Below are 21,065 nucleotides of genomic sequence, written 5' to 3'. Positions count from 1 at the left end.
CCTCAATACCACGACTGAGGTGCCCTTGAGCAAGGCACCGAACCCCCAACTGCTCCCCGGGCGCCGCAGCATAAATGGCTGCCCACTGCTCCGGGGGTGTGTTCACGGTGTGTGTGTGTTCACTGCTGTGTGTGTGTGTTCACTGCTGTGTGTGTGTGTGTGTGTTCACTGCTGTGTGTGTGTGTGTGCACGTTGAATGGGTTTAATGCAGAGCACAAATTCCGAGTATGGGTCACCATACTTGGCAGTATGTCACTTCACTTCACAATAACTAGGGCTTGTAGACACAGTAGAACATGTGATATATGAATGAGAAAGTTGAGTTGAGAAGAGAAAATATATATTTAACCCTGTAAAGCCTAAAATTATGAAATTATAGTTAGACAAAATATTTAGAAATGGGATAGTTTATTGAACATTTTGACAAAAACAAAGAAAACTGTTTCATAATTAGTTCATCATTTTTTATGGCTTATAGTATGATATAGTGAGAAGCTCATGCTGGAAAAGAGGGAGAAAGAGAGAAAAATATTTATTCTGATATGCAATATGGTGCAGAAGCTGATATTTATGACTAAAATGCTGAAGCTTGTAATGCAAATCAGAGATCTTTATAACAGTATAGCAGACAACTTACATAAAATGACATCAATATCAGAAGTCACTCACTCCAATAATAAGTGTGAGTAAGATTATATTTAAATGCTTAGTTTAAATATAAAAATAGATTAGTCTTATTGGTCCCATTCCTGACATTCAATACAGTTTTATTATCAGACATTATTGGTATCTCTCTTTTATTGACAATCAAGTTAAAAATGATCATGTTTGTGAGCAGAAACATCTCAATGCTGATATTAAATCAATTTGAACATTTTTATTTAACAGGTTTTGTTTGTTGTGTCTTGTGTCTTTAAAAGGCAACTTTCATTAGCTTACAAGCACTGCACTAAATCATCCGTATGTGTGAGAGTGTGATCGTGTGTCTGTTAGTCTTGTGATGGACTGGCCATGTTCAGTGTTTCCCAGCCTTCAGCCTGAGACTCCAGCATCCTGTGACTCTATACATGCGGTTTGGAGAATTAATGAAATATCAGATTGAAGTTTGTTCCTCTGTTACGGAGTGAAACACACACACACACACACACACACACACACACACCATTTATTTCAAGTCAACACTTTCTGTTTTGTTTCCACAGCAGTTATTCCTTATGAATGACCACCATGTAAATAATGAGCTATAACACATAAGACAGAGTAAAGGTCTGTCTGTCAGTGAATGTGAATGATTTGGGAAAAGACACTCAGAGGAGAGAGATGGATCAGACAGATGTTTTACCTCTCGCTCTGTAGTATTTGAACAGCAGCACGACTGTCGACAGCAGATACGGACAAGCTGCCAGAAGAAAACTGAGGATGTTGAAGACAGAAGTCTGACCTGAGCTTGACACTGAAAAACAAGCACATTATTGAGCAATTACGAAGCATTGAAATACATAATCTCAGCTCAATATCATATTTATTCCACCACCATGCCCCCTTAGGTCTGTATTAAAGGGACAGTTTAACCTTATTTAACCATAGTCATGTCAAAGCAGTAACTAAATCAGCATACTATCATCTCAAAAACATTGCAAGAATTAGATGTTTTGTTTCCAGTCAAGACTTGGAGAAACTTGTTCATGCCTTTATCACCAGCAGGGTGGATTACTGTAATGGTCTCCTCACCGGCCTTCCCAAGAAGACCATTAGACAGCTGCAGCTCATCCAGAACGCTGCTGCCAGGATTCTGACTAGAACCAGAAAATCTGAGCATATCACACCAGTCCTCAGGTCCTTACACTGGCTTCCAGTTACATTTAGGATTGATTTTAAAGTACTTTTACTTGTTTATAAGTCACTCAATGGCCCAGGACCTAAATATATTGCTGATATGCTCACTGAATATAAACCGAACAGACCACTCAGATCATTAGGATCGAGTCAGTTAGAAATACCAAGGGTTCACACAAAACAAGGGGAGTCTGCTTTTAGCTATTATGCGGCCCGCAGTTGGAACCAGCTTCCAGAAGAGATCAGATGTGCTAAAACATTAGCCACATTTAAATCAAGACTCAAAACTCATCTGTTTAACTGTGCATTTGTTGAATGAGCACTGTGCTATATGTCCGAACTGACTGCAATGAATTTTATGTATAATCATTTTCTTTAAATTTATTTTAAATCAATTTCTATATCATTTTAAAATTCCTTGTTTTTATTATTTTTATTTCCATGTTTTTATAGATTTTTAATGTCTATTTCACTTTCTTTTATGTAAAGCACTTTGAATTCCCACTGTGTATGAAATGTGCTATATAAATAAACTTGCCTTGCCTTGCCTTGCCTTATTTTGCCATTAAATAAATACATAAATGGCAAATGGCATTAATGCACTGTAATATTATTGAATTTTAGGATGGTGGTTATGAGGTGTTGAGGATTTCACTGTATTTCGGTGTGATTTGTTAGTTACACATTTGTTCATGTGAGTTATGAGAAATAATAAACACAGCTGTCAGTAACTGATTACACATGAATCAAATCTCATCAGCTGACAGAGACTGAACTCCACTGACTCTCACCTCTGACTGAGATCCAGCTCTTGGGTGACTGTCCTCTCTCTGTTTTACAATAGTAGAAACCCTCATGTGACTTTGAGACAGTCGTGATGTTCATCTCTCCTGTCGTCTGATTCTGGACGAGTGATCCGTCTTTATAGAAATCAGCTCTGAGGATTGGAGAGTTTGTAGATCGATGTAAACAGTGTAGAGTCAGAGTATCTCCTTCAATCACAGGATCAACAGAACTCTCCAGAATCACATCACCATCTACACAACACAAGAGATTCAGGTATTTAGGAAGATTGATACATATTTTATAATTAACCAGAAACAAACATTTATTAAGATGAGGAAGCCAATATGTGCATTTTCCATTATTAATTATTTGAAACCTTGATATTTAGTGTTCAGAATAAATACAGCCCAGAATCACAGAACAATCCACAACTATTCAGAATTACAGCAGCCAATGTCTTAAACACATAACTGAATTCCTAAATATACATGAATCTAAAAACAGATCATTTATTATATTTGATCTAGTTTAAAGTATCATTTGTCTTACCATGTACAGTGATGTTGAGAGGATGACGTTTCTCTCCAGATTCAGACTGACACCAGTAAACTCCAGAGTCAGATGTGCTGAGAGAGAAGATTCGACATGATCCTGTTTGTTTTGAACAATCTTCTGTGTTTCTGTCTGTGTATCTCCTCACTGTCCATCCAGTAGAGTTACTCTGATCCTCACAGCTCAGAGAGAGAGAGTCAGACGAGAAGTGTTGACTTCTGCTGGGACGGACCTCCAGAGACACCTGGGACGATTTACCTGACAAGAAGAAAATCCCACTCAAAACTGACAGCACATGTGTCTAATAAAATCTGTAATTAAGTAACATTTAGCACTAGATTTTAAAATAAGAAGGGTTATATCATGCATATATTATGAGTGTGTATTTGATTGTGCTTTGATCTGATCTAGACTGAGAACTGGAGGGAAGTGTTTCTGATGTTTATGCCTCCCTGTTCCAGAGACTTAATGAAACACAAACACAGATGAACACAAGAATAAATGCTGTGACACAGACTCACCAGTGATCCACAGTGTCTGTGTGTTACTGTAGTTTGTGTAATAGGCCGGTTGTCCTCTCTCTGCTCTGCACGTATAAACTCCTGTGTGCTGTAGAGCAGCAGGACTGAGAGTGTAAGAGCCTCCAGCTCCTCTGCTGCTGTCTGACAGACGATCATCATCTCTGAACCAGCTGAACGTCCAGCCTGTAGAGGAGCCTGTAACCTCACAGATCAGAGCCACTGAGTCTCCTTCAGTCAGCCACGGCTGTGGAGACACTCGCACTGCTGCCTGAGCTTCAGCTGAACAAAACATGACCAGTTATAGAGAGAGAAGGTGTTCACACTGATGATAATCAACAAACACACAAACTCACCTGATACAGTCAGAGTAACAGCATCACTGCGCTGAGAGCTTTGTGTTCCCGTCTGTCCTCTACAGGTGTATTTACCTCCGTGAACGTGATCAACACTGCTGATGTTCAACTCTTGTGTTGAGATTTGGCTGACAGAGTTATTATATCGGTTGTTTGTTCCCTCTATTTCCCATCTGTAAGTCCACTCAGTGTCTCCTCCCCACTTTATATCACATCTGAGAGCGACTGTTTCTCCTCTGAACACTCGTTCATCAGGCCGGACCGTCACCACAGCTTTAGGACTCACTGTTCAAACACAGATTATTGCATTTATTTATGCATTATGCATTTATTTGTGCATATGCATTTTAAAGTTTCATACGTTTTGTAGATATTGTCTCAGATCTGTGTTTTATCACATACTCTCTTCTCTCTCACCTGTAACATTTACCCACAGTGCATCACTGTATTGTGTGTAGTAGACTGGTTTTCCTCTTCCAGCTCTACACCAGTACTGGCCTCCAGCAGACACTGATTCAATCTTCACTCTGGAGGAGTTTGTTTCTGTCTTTGTCTCAGAGTTCACTGTGTGTTTGTTCCAGTAAAAGTCCCATCCAGTGGCCGGATCCATGCGACAGGTCAAAGTCACTGTGTTTCCTGTCAGTGCAGCTCCTGCAGGATATGATGTGAGTTCAGGCTTTGGCTTCAGATCTGCAGGAGAACAAGAACACATTCAGATCCTGAAGAGAGTGTATTGGTGCATATAGCACATGGTTACACGGGACTGCAGGCTTTAAATAAGATGCAGGTCTTTTTGTGATGAATTAGTGAATTTGCTACAAAGTAGTTTATATTCTCTCCACATGTTTTCTATATAACCACTAGCTCTCTCTATTTCACTTCTATCTTTTTATTCTTTTTATTTAAAACAAACACAACACAATCTTGCTGCATGTACTGTGTTAGACTAACTTGACTTGTCATAGCACTTACATATTGTTGCTCTTTTGTTGGTTTGATTGCTCCTTTTGTCCTCATTTGTAAGTTGTTTTGGATGTGCCTGATAAATTATTAAATGTAAGTGTTTGATTTACTCACCATTAATGATGACATTTATCCGGTTGCTCTCCCGTGAGGATGATGAACTTCTATCTCTCTGTCCTCTACACCAGTACTGACCCTGATCAGACTCAGTAGCTCCTCTGATAGTGAGAGTGTCTCTGTTTACAGTGTAACGATCAGACGTCTGTAATATTACTCTGTCTTTATACCACACATATCTCCAGTCGCTGTGAAACTCAATCACACACTTCAGATTGACTGTCTCTCCAGTGAATACAGGACTCTTTGGATCTACAGTCAGTTCAGTTTTGGGTAAGTCTGTTAAGACAAAAACATAAAGTGACTCAAACAGCTTAAATAAATAATATTTTGTTTACATTACTATACACTTCTCTAGTATAACGTTTATACATAGACTTTGTCATCTTTCATAACATGTGTTGTGTTTTGTTTTTTTCCTGTCATTATTTTTCTGATCTGAGTGTTTTTGAGGAGTCTCTGGCTCTATCTCGTCCTCAGACAAACGCCTCTGACTCGTCATAGAAAGGAGAATAAAGCTCCTGCTGAAGGAGAGCTGAATACCTCCAACTACAACCTCCTGAGGAGCAACTGAACCTCAATCAACTTCAACAGACTATCTGAAGACTTTATGAACTCGTTTAACATCATTATCTGTCACTTTGTTCTATCTGATTTCAGTACAAAACTCATCTGTATTGAAGTCTATCGCTCAAGTCTATTTCTATTCTGATGATAATCATGAATATCACCTGCAACCATAGCGAGAGTGACTAAAATAAATATTAGTTAATAATATTGTGTAATGATACACTCCTGTCATGATTTGGATTGATACACGACACTGATCTCACAATATGATACTCACATGATACTTAAAACAAAAATACAGTAAAAATGGCAAGTTTTGTTTTGAATTATTACATCAGTGGCATATGATTAACAGTTAATTAATGTTCATTGAATGTTCATGTTCACTGTTACATCAGGAATGGACTTGAATAGGCTTTGGTTTGGTTTTTCTCCCTCATGCAGAGGACAATAAAGACACCAGAATAGAAACATTCATTCTGCTTATAAAAATACAGTTTTATATTAGGAACAAATGCTTTCACTCTGACTACATACTGTATATAAAAGGTTTAAATATTGTGTTGTATTAAATAATATATATTATTGAATTGATTAATAATAAATTAATAAAAATGGAAGCACAAATGTGTGACTTTCTGTGTTCATTATATTTTATGCACAATTTTTAATGCTAAATTAAATCTATTTAACCATTTGGTTCATCTATAAACAATACACTTTGTTGTCATGATTATAGTCTTCTGTTTAAGGACTTTTATGTTGAAGTATTTTTCTGTTCCCATTGTTTCTGTGTTCACTTCCTTTAGTTCCTGTTTCCCTTGTTGCCTTGCCAACCTCATTTGTTTCAGTAGTAACCGTCCTCTGTTACCATGGCTACTCCTTGCCTACACCTGTCTCTTCTTGTCTGCATGATCTCCAGTGTTTCTCTTCTTTATTGTCTGGTCTTATATGAATGTATCGTGCGCATTTGTTTAAGTTCCTGTATTTGTTTATTGCTGGATTTACTTTTGTTGTCTTTTTTAAATAAGCTTTAAACTGCACTTGGATCCAACACTGTGTTTTACTGAAACAGACCAACAGACACTCGGAGATCAGTCACATTAATTGACCTTCACCAAGAAACTCACTCGAGGAGCATTGAAGACTTACTGGACGTTTCTCATCTAACTGACCTGCCTGACATTGCTCTCATTGATTTCTTCTGTCATGGAATCAACAAGCGATACAATCCACACTGATCTGTGATGATCCTCGAGGATCTCTGAGTGAGTTTCTGCATTATTACACTCTTACGCTCTTTGTGTAACACTTGATGTTAAAGAGAGTGATGCTTTCTCCGTTTGATTCACTGCAGGTTTAATGTGATTCAACATCAGATCATCTGAAACTATTATCAGACGCACAGTGAACCAGTGTTATTTTATGTTTTATATGTTATACTGAGAATTGCAGCAGCTTGTAGATTCATGTAATAGAGTGAGGGTAACGAGTTACATTAATGGTACATTTATAATGCATCTTTATTGTGTGTTGATTGATATTTTAGTTCATGGTTTGTTAGTGCATCATTGTATTATGTCTTTAAGGTGCCCCTCATTATTATCATACTGCACTCTCCTCCACCTTTTCCTAGCATACAAATCTTCACGAACAAACTTGCTAGGAGGAGGGTGAGGCAGTGAGGTCTTCATTGTGAGCAAATGATTGTGCGTCAAAGGCTCAAAACTCTCTGGGTCATTTATTATGTTAGTGGTAAGTGGACGACTATTGACAATTGACATTGCCTCGTAGAAAAATGTCCTTAATGATGTGTCATCCAGTCTTCCTTTGACTTGGGCCAGAACAACATTTCACTTCATGGTGCAGAGACCGCCACCTTGACCCAGTTAACTGCCCGATTGGTACAGTGCTGGAGTTCCTGCAGGCCTGTTTCTCCGTAATGCACTCCGCCCTGAAGGTTTACGTGGCGGCTATACTGGCCTACCGTGCCCTTCTCGGTGGCCTTTCAGTGGGTAGGCATGCCTTAGTTACATGTTTCCTCCACAACAAAGGAACTTGTACGCCCTGCCATGAAGTGTCACTTCATGGTGCGGAGGTTGCCAGCTAGGCCCAGCTAACTGCCCGATTGGTAAAGTTCTGGAGTCCGTGCAGGCCTATGCCTACGCAGGGTTAACCCACTCCACCCTGAGGGTCTACGTGGCGGCTATACCGGCCTTTCAGTGGGTAGACAACCCCTAGTACATGTTTCCTCCAGAGGCTGAGGCCTCCGGCCAGAGAGCTTATGCTATGTGGTGGATCAGGATGCTATTCCATAGCCTCGAGTCCTTTGCTCTCCCCCTTCTTGGGGATCAAGACTCACTTCATAGAAGCTGGCCTTTGGGACGAAGGCCCCGCCTACTTTAGCCACTCGTGGCGCCTTTTTCTCTCGCCCTTGTTGTGCTGCTGAGGGATACACACAGGGCAGAGACTTGGAAGTCTGGTGGCGTGGGCATCTCATTCCTCTAGCGTTTCGACGCAGCTCGTTATGCATGTAACCCTGGTTCCCTGAAGGGAACGAGACGCTGCGTCTCGAGGCCATACTTCCAGCATCCCTGCGAGCAGTTCCTTCATTCCTAGAAGCAAACGCCGGTTCCACCGCACGTGCTTTTATGCTTCCTGGTCGATTACATCACCCACCTATGACGCTTCGCCCTTCCATTGGACAGATTACACATGTGATTCAGAGCACAGTCACGCTGAAGAGATTCCCCTAGAGTTTTGATGCAGCGTCTCGTTCTCTTCAGGGAACCAGGGTTACATAAATAACCTGAGACTTTTTTTTTTTAAGATCACGCTGCTTGTAAGAAATCACATGACCGGAAAGGCTAATGCTACTCATTTTCTCCTGCAGGTGTCACTATTGGCAACTATAATGCAAATAAAATATACAATACCCAAACAAGTTTTCAATTATTATACAACAGTTCTAATAAACAAAAAACTTTTAAGTGACCAAAATATTCAACAAGAAAATACACTTTATCTGCGACAGCTACACTATTCCTTTTAGTTAACCTCTAAACGTTGATGCATTAACTATCAGGGTAGTTCGGACTGCTGAGCGAATCATTGGTACAACCCTCCCCCACTCTCCAAGAACTGTACTTATCCAGAGTGAGCAAAAGGGCTGGTAAAATCACTCTGGACCCCTCACATCCAGCACACTCCCTCTTTGAACTGTTACCGTCTGGTCGACGCTACAGAGCTCTGAGCACCAGAACGACCAGACACAGGAACAGTTTCTTCCCTCAGGCAATACATCTCATGAACACTCAATAATAAACGTGGAACACACAACTAATTCATTATCCATTCACCACACTCACTTATTTTATTTTTATTTTTCTCATTTCTAATTTGCACATACTTGACCTGTACATACATAGTCAACTATATTATATATTTGTCACAGAATGGCCCGTCTTCCCCGTCACTCATCACTATCACCTGTTTATTTCCAATCATCACCGGCACCTGCACCTGCACCTCATTATCACCAGCCACATAAAAGCACTTCCCTCAGCTCACTAGAGGGTCCGATCTTGAAGTGACGTGACAAGCAGTGCAAAGTCCGATATCCGGATTGCTACATGGACCGTCTCTGCTTCCCATAAGCTGAGTATATCTACCTGCAAATAACTTACCTGTCCTTACTTACCTTCTGCCTTGTCCTCTTCCAGTCCTCCTCCTCGTCTGTCCCTGGTGGCTTTGTCGAATCCTCGGATGTCTCTGCCTCTCTGACGCTGCCAAACTCCAGGATCTGTCAAGACAGAGAGACTGATTGTGATTGACATTCCTATTCCTTTAACCTCACGAATTGACACTCACCAAGCCCGAAGAATCTGCACGATTGCTGTTTGCTGTTCACCCTGTAAATAAACACCTTGTGATTTCACTTACCTTCTGTGTCCGATCCGTTCCGTTACAGAAGATCGGACCTTAACCGAAAATGAGGAGGCGGCTGGTTCTGGTTCCCCGCAACAGAGGGTCGTTGCCGATCCTCCTTCCTCCTCCACCCACGGCGAAGTATGTTCCGTCAGCGGCGATGAGGAATCCGCCGCAACCGGCGATGAACGTTGCGCCGTTGGAGATGGTGATGATTCCACAGCACACGAACAATCAGGCTCCGCCAACGCAGAATGACGGGCTAATGGATGAGGCTCTTCCCCCGGAGTTCTCGGCTCCCGTTCTTTCTCCAATGTCTTCTCATCAGTGCCTTCCAGTGCCTGCTCCTCGCAAGCGCCCTCCAGTGCCAGCTCCTCGCCAGTGCCTTCCATTGCCTGCTCCTCGTCTGCGCCCACCAATTCCTGCACCTCGCAAGTGCTCACCTGAGTTCCCGCTGGTCCCGTCCAGCCCACCTGAGTTCCCGCTGGTCCCGTCCAGCCCACCTGAGTTTCCGCTGGTTCTATCCAGCTTCGCGCCTCCCGTGCGCCCTCAAGTGTTCGCGCTGCAAGAGCGCCCTCAAGTGTCTGTGCCGCAAGAGCGCCCTCACGAGTCCGCGCTGCAAGAGCGCCCTCCTGCATCTACACTGGTCCCGGTCCAGCTCTCCTTCGTCTCTGCTGTTTCCGTCCAGCTCCGCTCCTCCAGAGCGCCCTCCAGCGCCCGCTCCTCCAGAGCGCCCTCCAGCGCCCGCTCCTCCAGAGCGCCCTCCAGCGCCCGCTCCTCCAGAGCGCCCTCCAGCGCCACTCCTCCAGAGCGCCCCCAAGAACCCGCTCCTCCAATGTGGCCCCCAGAGGGGAACTTTCCCAAAGAAATTTAGGGGGGGGCCATATAGCCGCAGTTTGTGTGGCCAGGCCAAAGGCCAAGGCCACAAAGGACCCAGATCCATCATGGCCTCCCGAGGACCCCGATCCGCCAAGGCCGCCCGAGGACCCCGATCCGCCAAGGCCGCCCGAGGACCCCGATCCGCCAAGGCCGCCCGAGGACCCCGATCCGCCATGGTCTCCCGAGGACCCCGACCCGCCATGGCCGCCCGAGGATCCAGATCCGCCGAGGCCGCCCGAGGACCCCGATCCGCCGAGGCCGCCCGAGGACCCCGATCCGCCGAGGCCGCCCGAGGACCCCGATCCGCCAAGGCCGCCCGAGGACCCAGATCCGCCATGGTCGCCCGAGGCTCCTGATCCGCCATGGTCGTCCAAGGACCCAGATCCATCATGGCCTTCCAAGGCCCCTGATCCGCCATGGCTCCCCGAGTCTCCTGTCCCGCCATGGCATCCCAAGCCTCCTGATCCGCCATGGCTCCCCGAACCTCCTGATCCGCCATGGCTCCCCGAGTCTCCAGATCCGCCATGGCCCCCCGAGGCTCCTGATCCACCACGGCCTCCCGAGTCTCCGGATCCGCCATGGTCTCCCGAGCCTCCAGTCCTGCCCTGGCCTCCTAAGGCTCCTGATCCGCCCTGGAGGCTTCCCTGTCCTGTCCAGGTTCTGCTCCAGCCTCCAGGGCGCCCACCCCCCTCCCCGGTATTATTGTTGTTACGTCGCGGGACACGCCGTTCGGGAGGGGGAGGTAATGTCACAGAATGGCCCGTCTTCCCCGTCACTCATCACTATCACCTGTTTATTTCCAATCATCACCGGCACCTGCACCTCATTATCACCAGCCACATAAAAGCACTTCCCTCAGCTCACTAGAGGGTCCGATCTTGAAGTGACGTGACAAGCACTGCAAAGTCCGATATCCGGATTGCTACATGGACCGTCTCTGCTTCCCATAAGCTGAGTATATCTACCTGCAAATAACTTACCTGTCCTTACTTACCTTCTGCCTTGTCCTCTTCCAGTCCTCCTCCTCGTCTGTCCCCGGTGGCTTTGTCGAATCCTCGGATGTCTCTGCCTCTCTGACGCTGCCAAACTCCAGGATCTGTCAAGACAGAGAGACTGATTGTGATTGACATTCCTATTCCTTTAACCTCACGAATTGACACTCACCAAGTCCGACGAATCCGCACGATTGCTGTTTGCTGTTCACCCTGTAAATAAACACCTTGTGATTTCACTTACCTTCTGTGTCCGACCCGTTCCGTTACAATATTATATATTGTGTATTTTTTATTTTTTTGCTGCTTTGTACATTGGTTATTGGCTATTTCTTGTTATTTTGTTTTATTACCTGTGTCCTGTCCTGTTGCTGTCTTTCTGTTACACTGTGGAGCTTCTGTCACTATAACAAATTCCTTGTATGTGTAAACATACTTGGCCAATAAAGCTCATTCTGATTCTGATTCAGTATCAGATAGTACTGATAGTAGTATCGCTTTTTATTTAATTTTTTAATTTATATGTTTATTATTGAAATGTTGTTATATGCATGTGTCAATTTGATTTAATTTCTTTATTTTCTTAAATATGTGGGTAGATAGTATTTATAGAGTTGCAACTTTTTAGTTTTAGTTACTTTTTCTTATTTGTAAGTCGCTTTGGACAAAAGCGTCTGCTAAATGACAAAAGTAAGTAAAAGTAAGTGATTCAAACATGTACTAACATGTAGTTAAGGCTGCGTTATTCATAAATCCATATGATTTCAGTCATAGTTAAGATGCTCTACAGATTAATAATTTGCTCATGTCTTCATTAATCATGAGTCCATGTTGAAGTATGTGTTAATTCAAGTGTTAGTACATTATTAGTCATGTACATTTATTGTAAAGTGTTACCTAGAGGGAGTTCAGGAGGACAATGATATTCAACTCACCCATCACAGAGAGAGAAACCGCAAAGCTTAATTGTGATGATTGTGGTCTTTCATCTCTCTGTCCTCTACACCAGTACCAATCCTGATCAGACTCAGTAGCTCCTCTGATAGTGAGAGTGTCTCTGTTTACAGTGTAACGATCAGACGTCTGTAACATTATGCTGTCTGTGCCTTTATACCACTCATATCTCCAGTCATCTGTCAGTCCATTTCTCCATCTCCAGTCACTATGAGACTCAATCACACACTTCAGATTGACTGTCTCTCCAGTGAATACAGGACTGTCTGGAGTCACAGTCAGTGTAGATCTGGGTAAATCTGTGAAGAAAGAAGACGGAGGTTTGTTACCACAGTTACTTTTTTTTTTTGCCTCCATAGTGATTAATCAGCCTCTTGATACGCAGTGTATTTTTAACCCCAGTCTTTTCTCTTGTTCTTTGACTGCTGTTGTCTTTTATGGATGTCTTGTCTGTGCTGTGTTCAGTGCAGTCTTGCCATCTTTACCCTTTGTCTGGTTTTATTCTGTTTTTGTCTCTTTCTTGTGTTGTTAATAAATGACCCTACTCTCCCTCTACTCTGAAACACCCTACACTGAGTTATAATGTCTTTTTCTGGTCGTGTATAATGTTCTGGCAGCGATAATTATATTTTACTGCAGCAGTGCTTCCCTGTGAGTCGTTCTGTGTACAGACTAAAGTTTGTGATGGGTGACAGTGAAAAAAACAAAACAAAACAAGAAAACTACAACAACGACAAAAACTGCAATATTGTCATATCAGATCTAGCATCCATACCAATGTATCCGTTTCTGCATTTTAGCATTTGTCTCTGTTGCATGAGATTTAGGTTACTACAAGTTAAAAGTGAAATTAAATGGAATTAAATGCTCAAAAGAAAGTGTGGCATTCATATTGACCATTGAGTTTATGAGGAAAATTATATTCCACTCTATATTCCACTCACCCTTCAGAGTGAGGAAAACAGCAGAGCTTGATTGTGATGATTGTGGTATTTCATCTCTCTGTCCACTACACCAGTACTGATCCTGATCAGACTCAGTAGCTCCTCTGATAGTGAGAGTGTCTCTGTTTACAGTGTAACCATCAGACGCCTGTAACATTACACTGCCTTTATACCACTCATATCTCCAGTCACTGTGAGACTCAATCACACACTTCAGATTGACTGTCTCTCCAGTGAATACAGGACTGTCTGGAGTCACAGTCAGAGTAGATCTGGGTAAATCTGTGAAAAGAAGAAAACAAACTCTGAACTGAATATCTGACTTAATGTAGCTGATAGTGATGTAATTATGATTACAAATATATATGTTATGAAATGTTTTATTCATTTATATCTTTATTTTTTTCAATTGAATTTTGAAATGAGAAAGTTATTGAAACATTATTGAACAGTCCCTGTTCTGGTCAGTAGATAGGACTGTTTTCAGTCAGCGGTTTCAAAGAAGCATCTACATTTAATTATTTAGCAGAAGTTTCTGTCCAAAGACACTTACAAATGAGAACAATAGAAGCAATCAAACCAACAAAAGAGCATCAATGTAAGAGATGTGACAAGTCCTGGTTAGTCTAACAAGACAAGACTAACTAGAAAACAAGTAGACAGTACAGGAAAAAAAGACAACACTAGCGTTAGAGGGTTTTTTTTTTTTTTTTTTTAAGAGCTCACGAGGCAATAATACTCTTCAGAGTATTACTGGATAACTTCTAGGTGTCTGTTGTCAGCCTCCTATAATGAACACCATGAATGAATAGCAGGTTGGTGTAAAAGATCCTAACCCTTGTGTTTGTTTGGGGCCAGAGACCCCTGACATGGGAGAATATTTTCCAAAGACTACTTCATATTTATAGCAGTGTTAAAGTATATGCTTAGTACTCTTTGATGTTGGAACTTCCGTTTATTTATAATTTTTTTCTGGATTATTATTTCTTCTTCCTTTCTGTTTTAATGTTTTTACTGTAGTAATCAAATGCATCTTTTAATTATTGAAATCATAAAACGTATTTATTTATAAAACTTACTTAAGTAAACTTATTTAAACTTCTTTATTAAAACATCTTTATTTATTTATTTGTATATTATATGTAATATGTGTAACATTGGTAATTATGACTATGGGTCACGAGGTCTATGATGTACACTTAGAATGTTTTGCTGTCTTCCCACAGCCCACATTTATTTTATTTTCTGCAATATCAAACACACACACACACACACACACACACATACATATATATATATATATATATATATATATATATACTACAGCTGGTTGGTTTGAGGTATTTAATTTTGCATAAATAGAATATATTTTTGAATATGTTGATTTATTTGTTTATTTTATTTATTTATATTTTGAAGTACATTCTAACTTTCATTCATGGAGATAACATGGCCAATGAGCCTATGCTGGTTTAGTGGTCGATTTTGGACATAAAATAAAATAACATACTATAGCAACTATAGCCACTAGATGGCTCATTTAGATTCATTTAGCTTCATGTGAGACACAGGGGCGGTTCTAGACCTTTTTTACGTGGGCTTCAGCCCTCTATTTGTCGTCTCAGCCACCCTAAAACTATAATCAGCGATCTGAATGACCAGTCCAGTGTTGCTTCAAGAAAGTTTATCATTCTCACTTGTTTTATCGTCTCAATGTGGTACTCACGTGCTGTGATAGATGGTAAATGTGCGTGTACACATTTGAATGAAGCACACACTGAGAGGCACTTATGATACGCTTCCACACACCCCTAAACCTAACCATTGTGTCTCATATGCATGCCAAAGTCAGTTTTTGCCTATAAATAGCACACCAAATAGAAACAGAAAATCATGGCATTGCAACACACTTTCGGGTAAGTGTGTTGCAATAAATGCAGTAAATGCAGTTGGTTGCATCTTAAATAAGCAAACAAATTATCTCAAGTTATTTAGATGAGTTTTCCTTGTAGACTTTTAGTTGGTTTCCTGTTGTCTTTGTTCTAGTTTCCCGCTCTCTTTAGTTACACTGACAACTCATCTGATCATCATAACTGTTTGCCTTTTACTTCATAATCTGTGTAAACTTCAGTTCCCTTGTTTTCTCAGTTCATTGTCGGTTGTTGTTTTGGAAAAAAAAACTGTTGTGTTGGAACCTTGAGACTGTGACAGAGGGGAACTTTATTTCCCTTTCAAGGGAACTTCGAACTGCGTCCTCTAGAGGTCGCTATGGGGAACTCCATCTACGTGACCCGTGTCTGAAGCATATATACAAAAACACCAAATATTGGCCGGCGACAGCCTATGACGTCACTCCCTGTGCGACCACAGTATAAAAGGGCACCGGGAAAAAGCGTCATCCTCTTCTTCGTCTTCAATGACTGTTTTGTTTGAAGCGTGCATCTTACGAGGTAAGTATGGTTTACTTTTGTAATGCGAGCACTAGCAAGGCGTTAAGAGATGTGTGCATCCGTGTCCACGTTATCTGATGCTTGATGACTCACATGATCTTTGCTTCTTTTGTTTGCGCGCTGCGCGTACTGCGACCGTTTTTCTAAAAGCTCTACTCTCGTCTGTCTCTCTTTTCGAGGAAAGAGGGGCAGCCGTTTGCTTCCCGCGGTTCAGGACCCTCCGCTGCTGAAGCACGGAGGAAAATGAGCTCATGGGGTTTGCAGGTGGTTCTCGCCAATGAGTTATAGAAGGGGTTTTCCTTCTCGCGCTCGTCAGTCGCGAGCGAGGGCGAGCTGTTGGATGACAATGACGCGATTTCGCTGACGTCATCTGAAAAAAACAAACAAAAAAAAACCGCTGGAATGGCAATGCATACGCAGCAGCAGGTCAGGGTGTCGCCTCATTACACACTATGGCAGTGTTTCAGGCATACCAGGCTGATCTGTTGAAAGACCTGGATAAAAGTCAGGGTTTGTAAAAAATATATACCTGACGAGGTTGCTGAGCTGTGCCACACTGCCGATTTAGCTCTTTGAGCCACTAAGCAGGCCGCCTCTGCTATGGGCAGTTCTATGGCGGCCAGGGTGGTAATGGAGAGACATCTGTGGGTGAACCTGGCAGATATTGGGAAGAGAGAGAAGGGCTTTCTTCTCAATGCTCCGGTTTCGCCTTCTGTACTTTTTGGTCGGTGGTTGAAAAGTTTAAGGAGGCGAAGGCACGTTCAGCGGCTTTTAAAACCTTAATTTAAACGAGAAGGTCCAGGTTTGAGCCCAAACAGCGCAGGGGTCCTGGCCCATCCTGATCTGAGGATCAGAGATGGGCACAGAAGGCTAGTGTCGCGACTCGCGCCCTTCCCCGCCTGCGGGTAGGGCTTCAAGGGTGGCGCGGGTCAAAGAGAGGTAGCAAGACCTGAGGGAGGTGGTCCGGACGGGGCGTTGCAACGCTCTCGCCCAGGCCAGGGTAAGAGTTGAACATCTCTCCTTCCCTCAGGGGGCCTGTACATCTAAAGTCCTCATCTTCCCCTCTCTAATTCCCTTGCAACCTCAGTTTTCTACCACCTGACCGAGGTTAGGTGAGCACCTCCTGCGCTCTTATTTCAGCCCCTACACTGGACTGTTCTTCTGCGCGGGATCCATGGATGGGTGAGTACGATCCAATTTTATCAGATTCGCTGGTATGTGTGTTTTATACCATTCAAACTACCTTTCTTCCAGTACTAAAGCAGGCTGGTATCAGGTGTGGGGCTGAGAGACTTTATTACAATGCTTTGGCTCTGAGGAGCAGTATTTTCTAAGTCTGGCCCTTTTGTTCTTCAAACGAGGCCATGATAGGTGCATAGAGGTTTAGCTTAGAACTGCCCACCCTTATTAGGGTTTTAAGTAGCAGTTTCCCTGAGCCCTTGTTGCCTTCTGTTCAGCTACCTATTACCCTGATGCTATTTCCAGCAGCTTGTTCGGGTTGTTAGGTATCCCTCTGTTTGTAGGTCGAGCTGACTTTGCTTCCCTCGCCTAGAATGTGGAGGGTTATTTATGAGCATGCCGCTCCCTCCTGAGTGTCTGAGCTCTCATGCTGAGAGTAGATTGTCCGCTCTCTAGAGCTTTATCATGGTAGAGCTAGTTTTTGCTCCCCTCACTGATTGAGGGTCACCTTGAGTAAGATCTCACACCGAGTGTTTTGCGGTATTTTCTAAAATCCTGTGTGGTATGGGTTACGCGCTGCGACTTCGTACCCATTCTTTGAATCAGTTAGGCCCCATTTTCACCTTGGGCCCCACTCTACCTATGTATCCCCAGTGATACTACTTGAACAGGGGCTACTACCAAGTATCTGTTGATACAGTTCCTTCAGCGAGCTCTTGTAGGAGCAAGCAGTAGCCCCTGGGTGACAGACCAGGCTTAGTTACTATCCTAAGCACTTGGTCGTATCCCCTTAAAGGAATACCTTTTCTGATTCCAAGCCTTGAGCTCTATCCTGGCTCCAGGAGGTCCGGCCTCTATCATGTGAGTTCCGGGGTATGCAACTCAGGCCTTTGGCCGAAGGGGATAATGTCACTGACAGCCATCAATTCATCCCAGGGACAACTCCCTTATCCTTTTGGTAGAGTTGATGCTTAGTGCTCGCCTTTGTGGAATGGCATGCACTCCCCTCAGCATGGCGGCGTGTGTATATCGTTCCCCATAGCGACCTCTAGAGGACGCAGTTCGAAGTTCCCTTGAAAGGGAACGTCTCAGGTTACGTATGTAACCATGGTTCCCTGAGAGGGAACGAGACACTGCGTCCTCTAGACTTTAGGCCATGCTTCGAATCCAGCTTCAGACGAAGAAGCGGATGACGCTTTTTCCCGGTGCCCTTTTATACTGTGGTCGCACCGGGAGTGACGTCATAGGCTGTCGCCGGCCAATATTTGGTGTTTTTGTATATATGCTTCAGACACGGGTCACGTAGATGGAGTTCCCCATAGTGACCTCTAGAGGACGCAGTGTCTCGTTCCCTCTCAGGGAACCATGGTTACATACGTAACCTGAGACGTTATTTATCCATAATTTGGGATCTACAGTTACCCTGAACTGCACATTAGCCTTAATTGCAGACAGTCATTAATTACAGTGTACATTTTTACAACAAACTTAACATTTTAACCTACTTTTCTTTTTTTTTTCAGTGTTTTAGCAGCATGAGGAACTACACATACAGATGATTCTGGGAGAAGGTGAATGACAGAAAAATATAGACATAAATCATCAGTAAAGAGACAAATGTGGGATCCTCATATGATACATGTAGACAAATAAACTATTACAAAATTAACATTTGTTAAATAAATCAAATATACTGCAGTACAGCACAGTACCTTGAGTGAGTCCAGCGTGGATGAAGGACATCAGCACTAAAACCAGAAGAAACACAGATATGAAACATTTCCATTCATTCAGTAAAATGCAGATCACTGAAACGTGTCTAGAGTTTGAACTGAAAGAGTTTTTCTGTGTTTCCATGAGAAGCGATGCTGGAGATTCTCCATGATTTTACATCAACACACATACTGACGTCACAGGACTCATGAACCGATACGAGAGTCGATTCTCTGATGGATTCACTGCTGCCCAGAGAAGATTCACAACATACAACACATGACCATACTCTCATCAACCAATGTGACGCCAGACAGTGAAGTTCTGTCTCTGTAAGTGCTTTTGCTTGTTTTGAGTTTTGAGTATTCTTTATAAATGACACCTGAGCAATTTTCAGTCTGGTTTCTGACTGCATCACCATATAAATAATAAGATAATCATAAAGTTATGAACAATATTGAGTGAAGAGCAGTGATTAATTCTCTCCTTTTCTTTTGTTGTTTGATGAACAGATGATAACAGACAGCGTCAGGTTTATACCGTATGATGCTGTCACAGAATGCACAGATCTACTGACTAGCATTCGATTACTTTTCAAAATGTTTATTTAAAACATAACTGACTGTGTTTAGTGAAAACTCTCCAAGACAGACATTTTGACATATACATAGCGCAAAGTAGCCTATATCTGTCCGTATTTCACTCCATCTCAAATTGCGCTCACGGAAAGCGCAGAAGAGAAACCGCAGTTCAGTGCTTTGAACTCATTTCTTAGTATCGAGCAAGAATGGTAGGAGACTGTATATGATAGTCACATGACATGATTTGACTGGTTTGGATGTTACGTAGAAAGGGCGACAGTTCACCGCATTAAAATAACATTCATGTTTTCATAGCCACTGACCAAAATCAAAAACAAAACTGAAATTAAATCATCTTTGATAGGAAGGGGGCCTCCTGGTGTTTTGGGGGCCCTATGCAACATGCGTACTTTGCGTATAGGATCGGCTCTGTGCGTCTGACACTGTCGATCATAATATACTTCTAGAGAGACTGGAAAACTGGGTAGGGTTTTCTGGGATGGTCCTCAAATGGTTCAAGTCAGAAGAGAGAGGTTATTATGTAACTACATGAGAGCATAAGTCTAAGCATCAATGCACTGATGAAATTAACAGTTGGATGTGCCAATACTTTCTTTTCTAGTTAAACAAAGAGAAACCTGAAGTCATTGCATTTGGAAACTCAAGCTGAATGCATACCATAACTCAAGGGGTCAAAAAACAAGAAATCAAGTCAAGAATCTTGATGTGTTTCTGGAGTCAGACCCTAGAATGACACACCTGCACAAAAACTGCCCACACCTCCCAACGACCGGCCGCTCTGTCTGTCTCCAGCCGACGTAAGGAAGACCCTATCTAGGATTAACCCACGCAAGGCTGCGGGTCCTGACAACATACCTGGCCGTGTTCTGAGAGACTGTGCTGCACAGCTGACAGATGTCCTAACAGATATCTTCAACACCTCGCTGAGCCAGGCATTCGTCCCCATATGTCTCAAATCCACAACAATCATACTACCGTCCCATAGCACTGACTCCAATCACGATGAAGTGCTTTGAGAGGCTTGTCATGCACAACATCAAAACCAGCCTCCCCAACACACTCGACCTGCTCCAGTTTGCATACCGTTCAAACCGCTCTACGGACGATGCAATTTCCTCCACCCTCCACCTGGCTCTTACCCACCTAGAAAATAAAGACTCCTATGTTAGAATGCTGTTCATTGACTTCAGCTCGGCATTCAACACAATAATCCCACAACAGCTCATAAATAAACTAAACTGGGCCTTAACAATTCCCTGTGTAATTGGATCCTGGACTTTCTAACCGGAAGACCTCAGTCAGTCCGTGTCGGTCACAACACCTCGAGCACTACAACACTGAGCACAGGTGCCCCACAAGGCTGTGTGCTTAGCCCGCTGCTCTTCATACTGCTGACCCACGACTGCACTGCCAAGTTCAGCTCCAACCACATCATCAAGTTTGCTGATGACACAACAGTGGCAGGTCTCATCAGCAACAACGATGAAACGCACTACAGAGAGGAAGTGGCACAGCTGGCTGAATGGTGTGGCACTAACAATCTGTCCCTCAATGTGGAGAAGACAAAGGAGGTTGTGATGGACTTCAGGAGAAACTCTGTTGACTACCCCCACTGACCATCGACAGCTCGTCTGTGGAGAGAGTCAGCAGCACTAAATTCCTTGGGGTGCACATCACAGAGGATCTCACCTGGACCACCAACACCATGTCACTCTCCAAAAAGGCAC

The 21,065-nt window shown here is 43.0% G+C and overlaps 1 protein-coding gene across 1 annotated transcript; it reads right to left on the bottom strand.

The window, feature by feature from the left end:
* Positions 1 to 496: 496 nt before the first annotated feature.
* Positions 497 to 18,766, bottom strand: LOC306876342 (Fc receptor-like protein 5; the record flags this gene model as incomplete). The annotated part of the gene is made up of 11 exons (XM_079427433.1): positions 497 to 501; positions 1,343 to 1,453; positions 2,628 to 2,873; positions 3,172 to 3,432; positions 3,696 to 3,974; positions 4,049 to 4,333; positions 4,466 to 4,738; positions 5,126 to 5,407; positions 12,501 to 12,749; positions 13,395 to 13,676; positions 18,736 to 18,766. 11 exons carry the CDS (start codon positions 18,764 to 18,766, stop codon positions 497 to 499), a joined length of 2,304 nt encoding a protein of 767 aa, XP_079283559.1.
* Between the last annotated feature and the right edge of the window lie 2,299 nt (positions 18,767 to 21,065).

The sequence above is a fragment of the Barbus barbus genome (assembly GCF_936440315.1).
Source record: "Barbus barbus genome assembly, chromosome: 1".
Lineage (NCBI taxonomy): Eukaryota > Metazoa > Chordata > Actinopteri > Cypriniformes > Cyprinidae > Barbus > Barbus barbus.
Note: the sequence above shows the minus strand (reverse complement) of the source record. Positions and strands in the feature narration are given on the sequence as shown.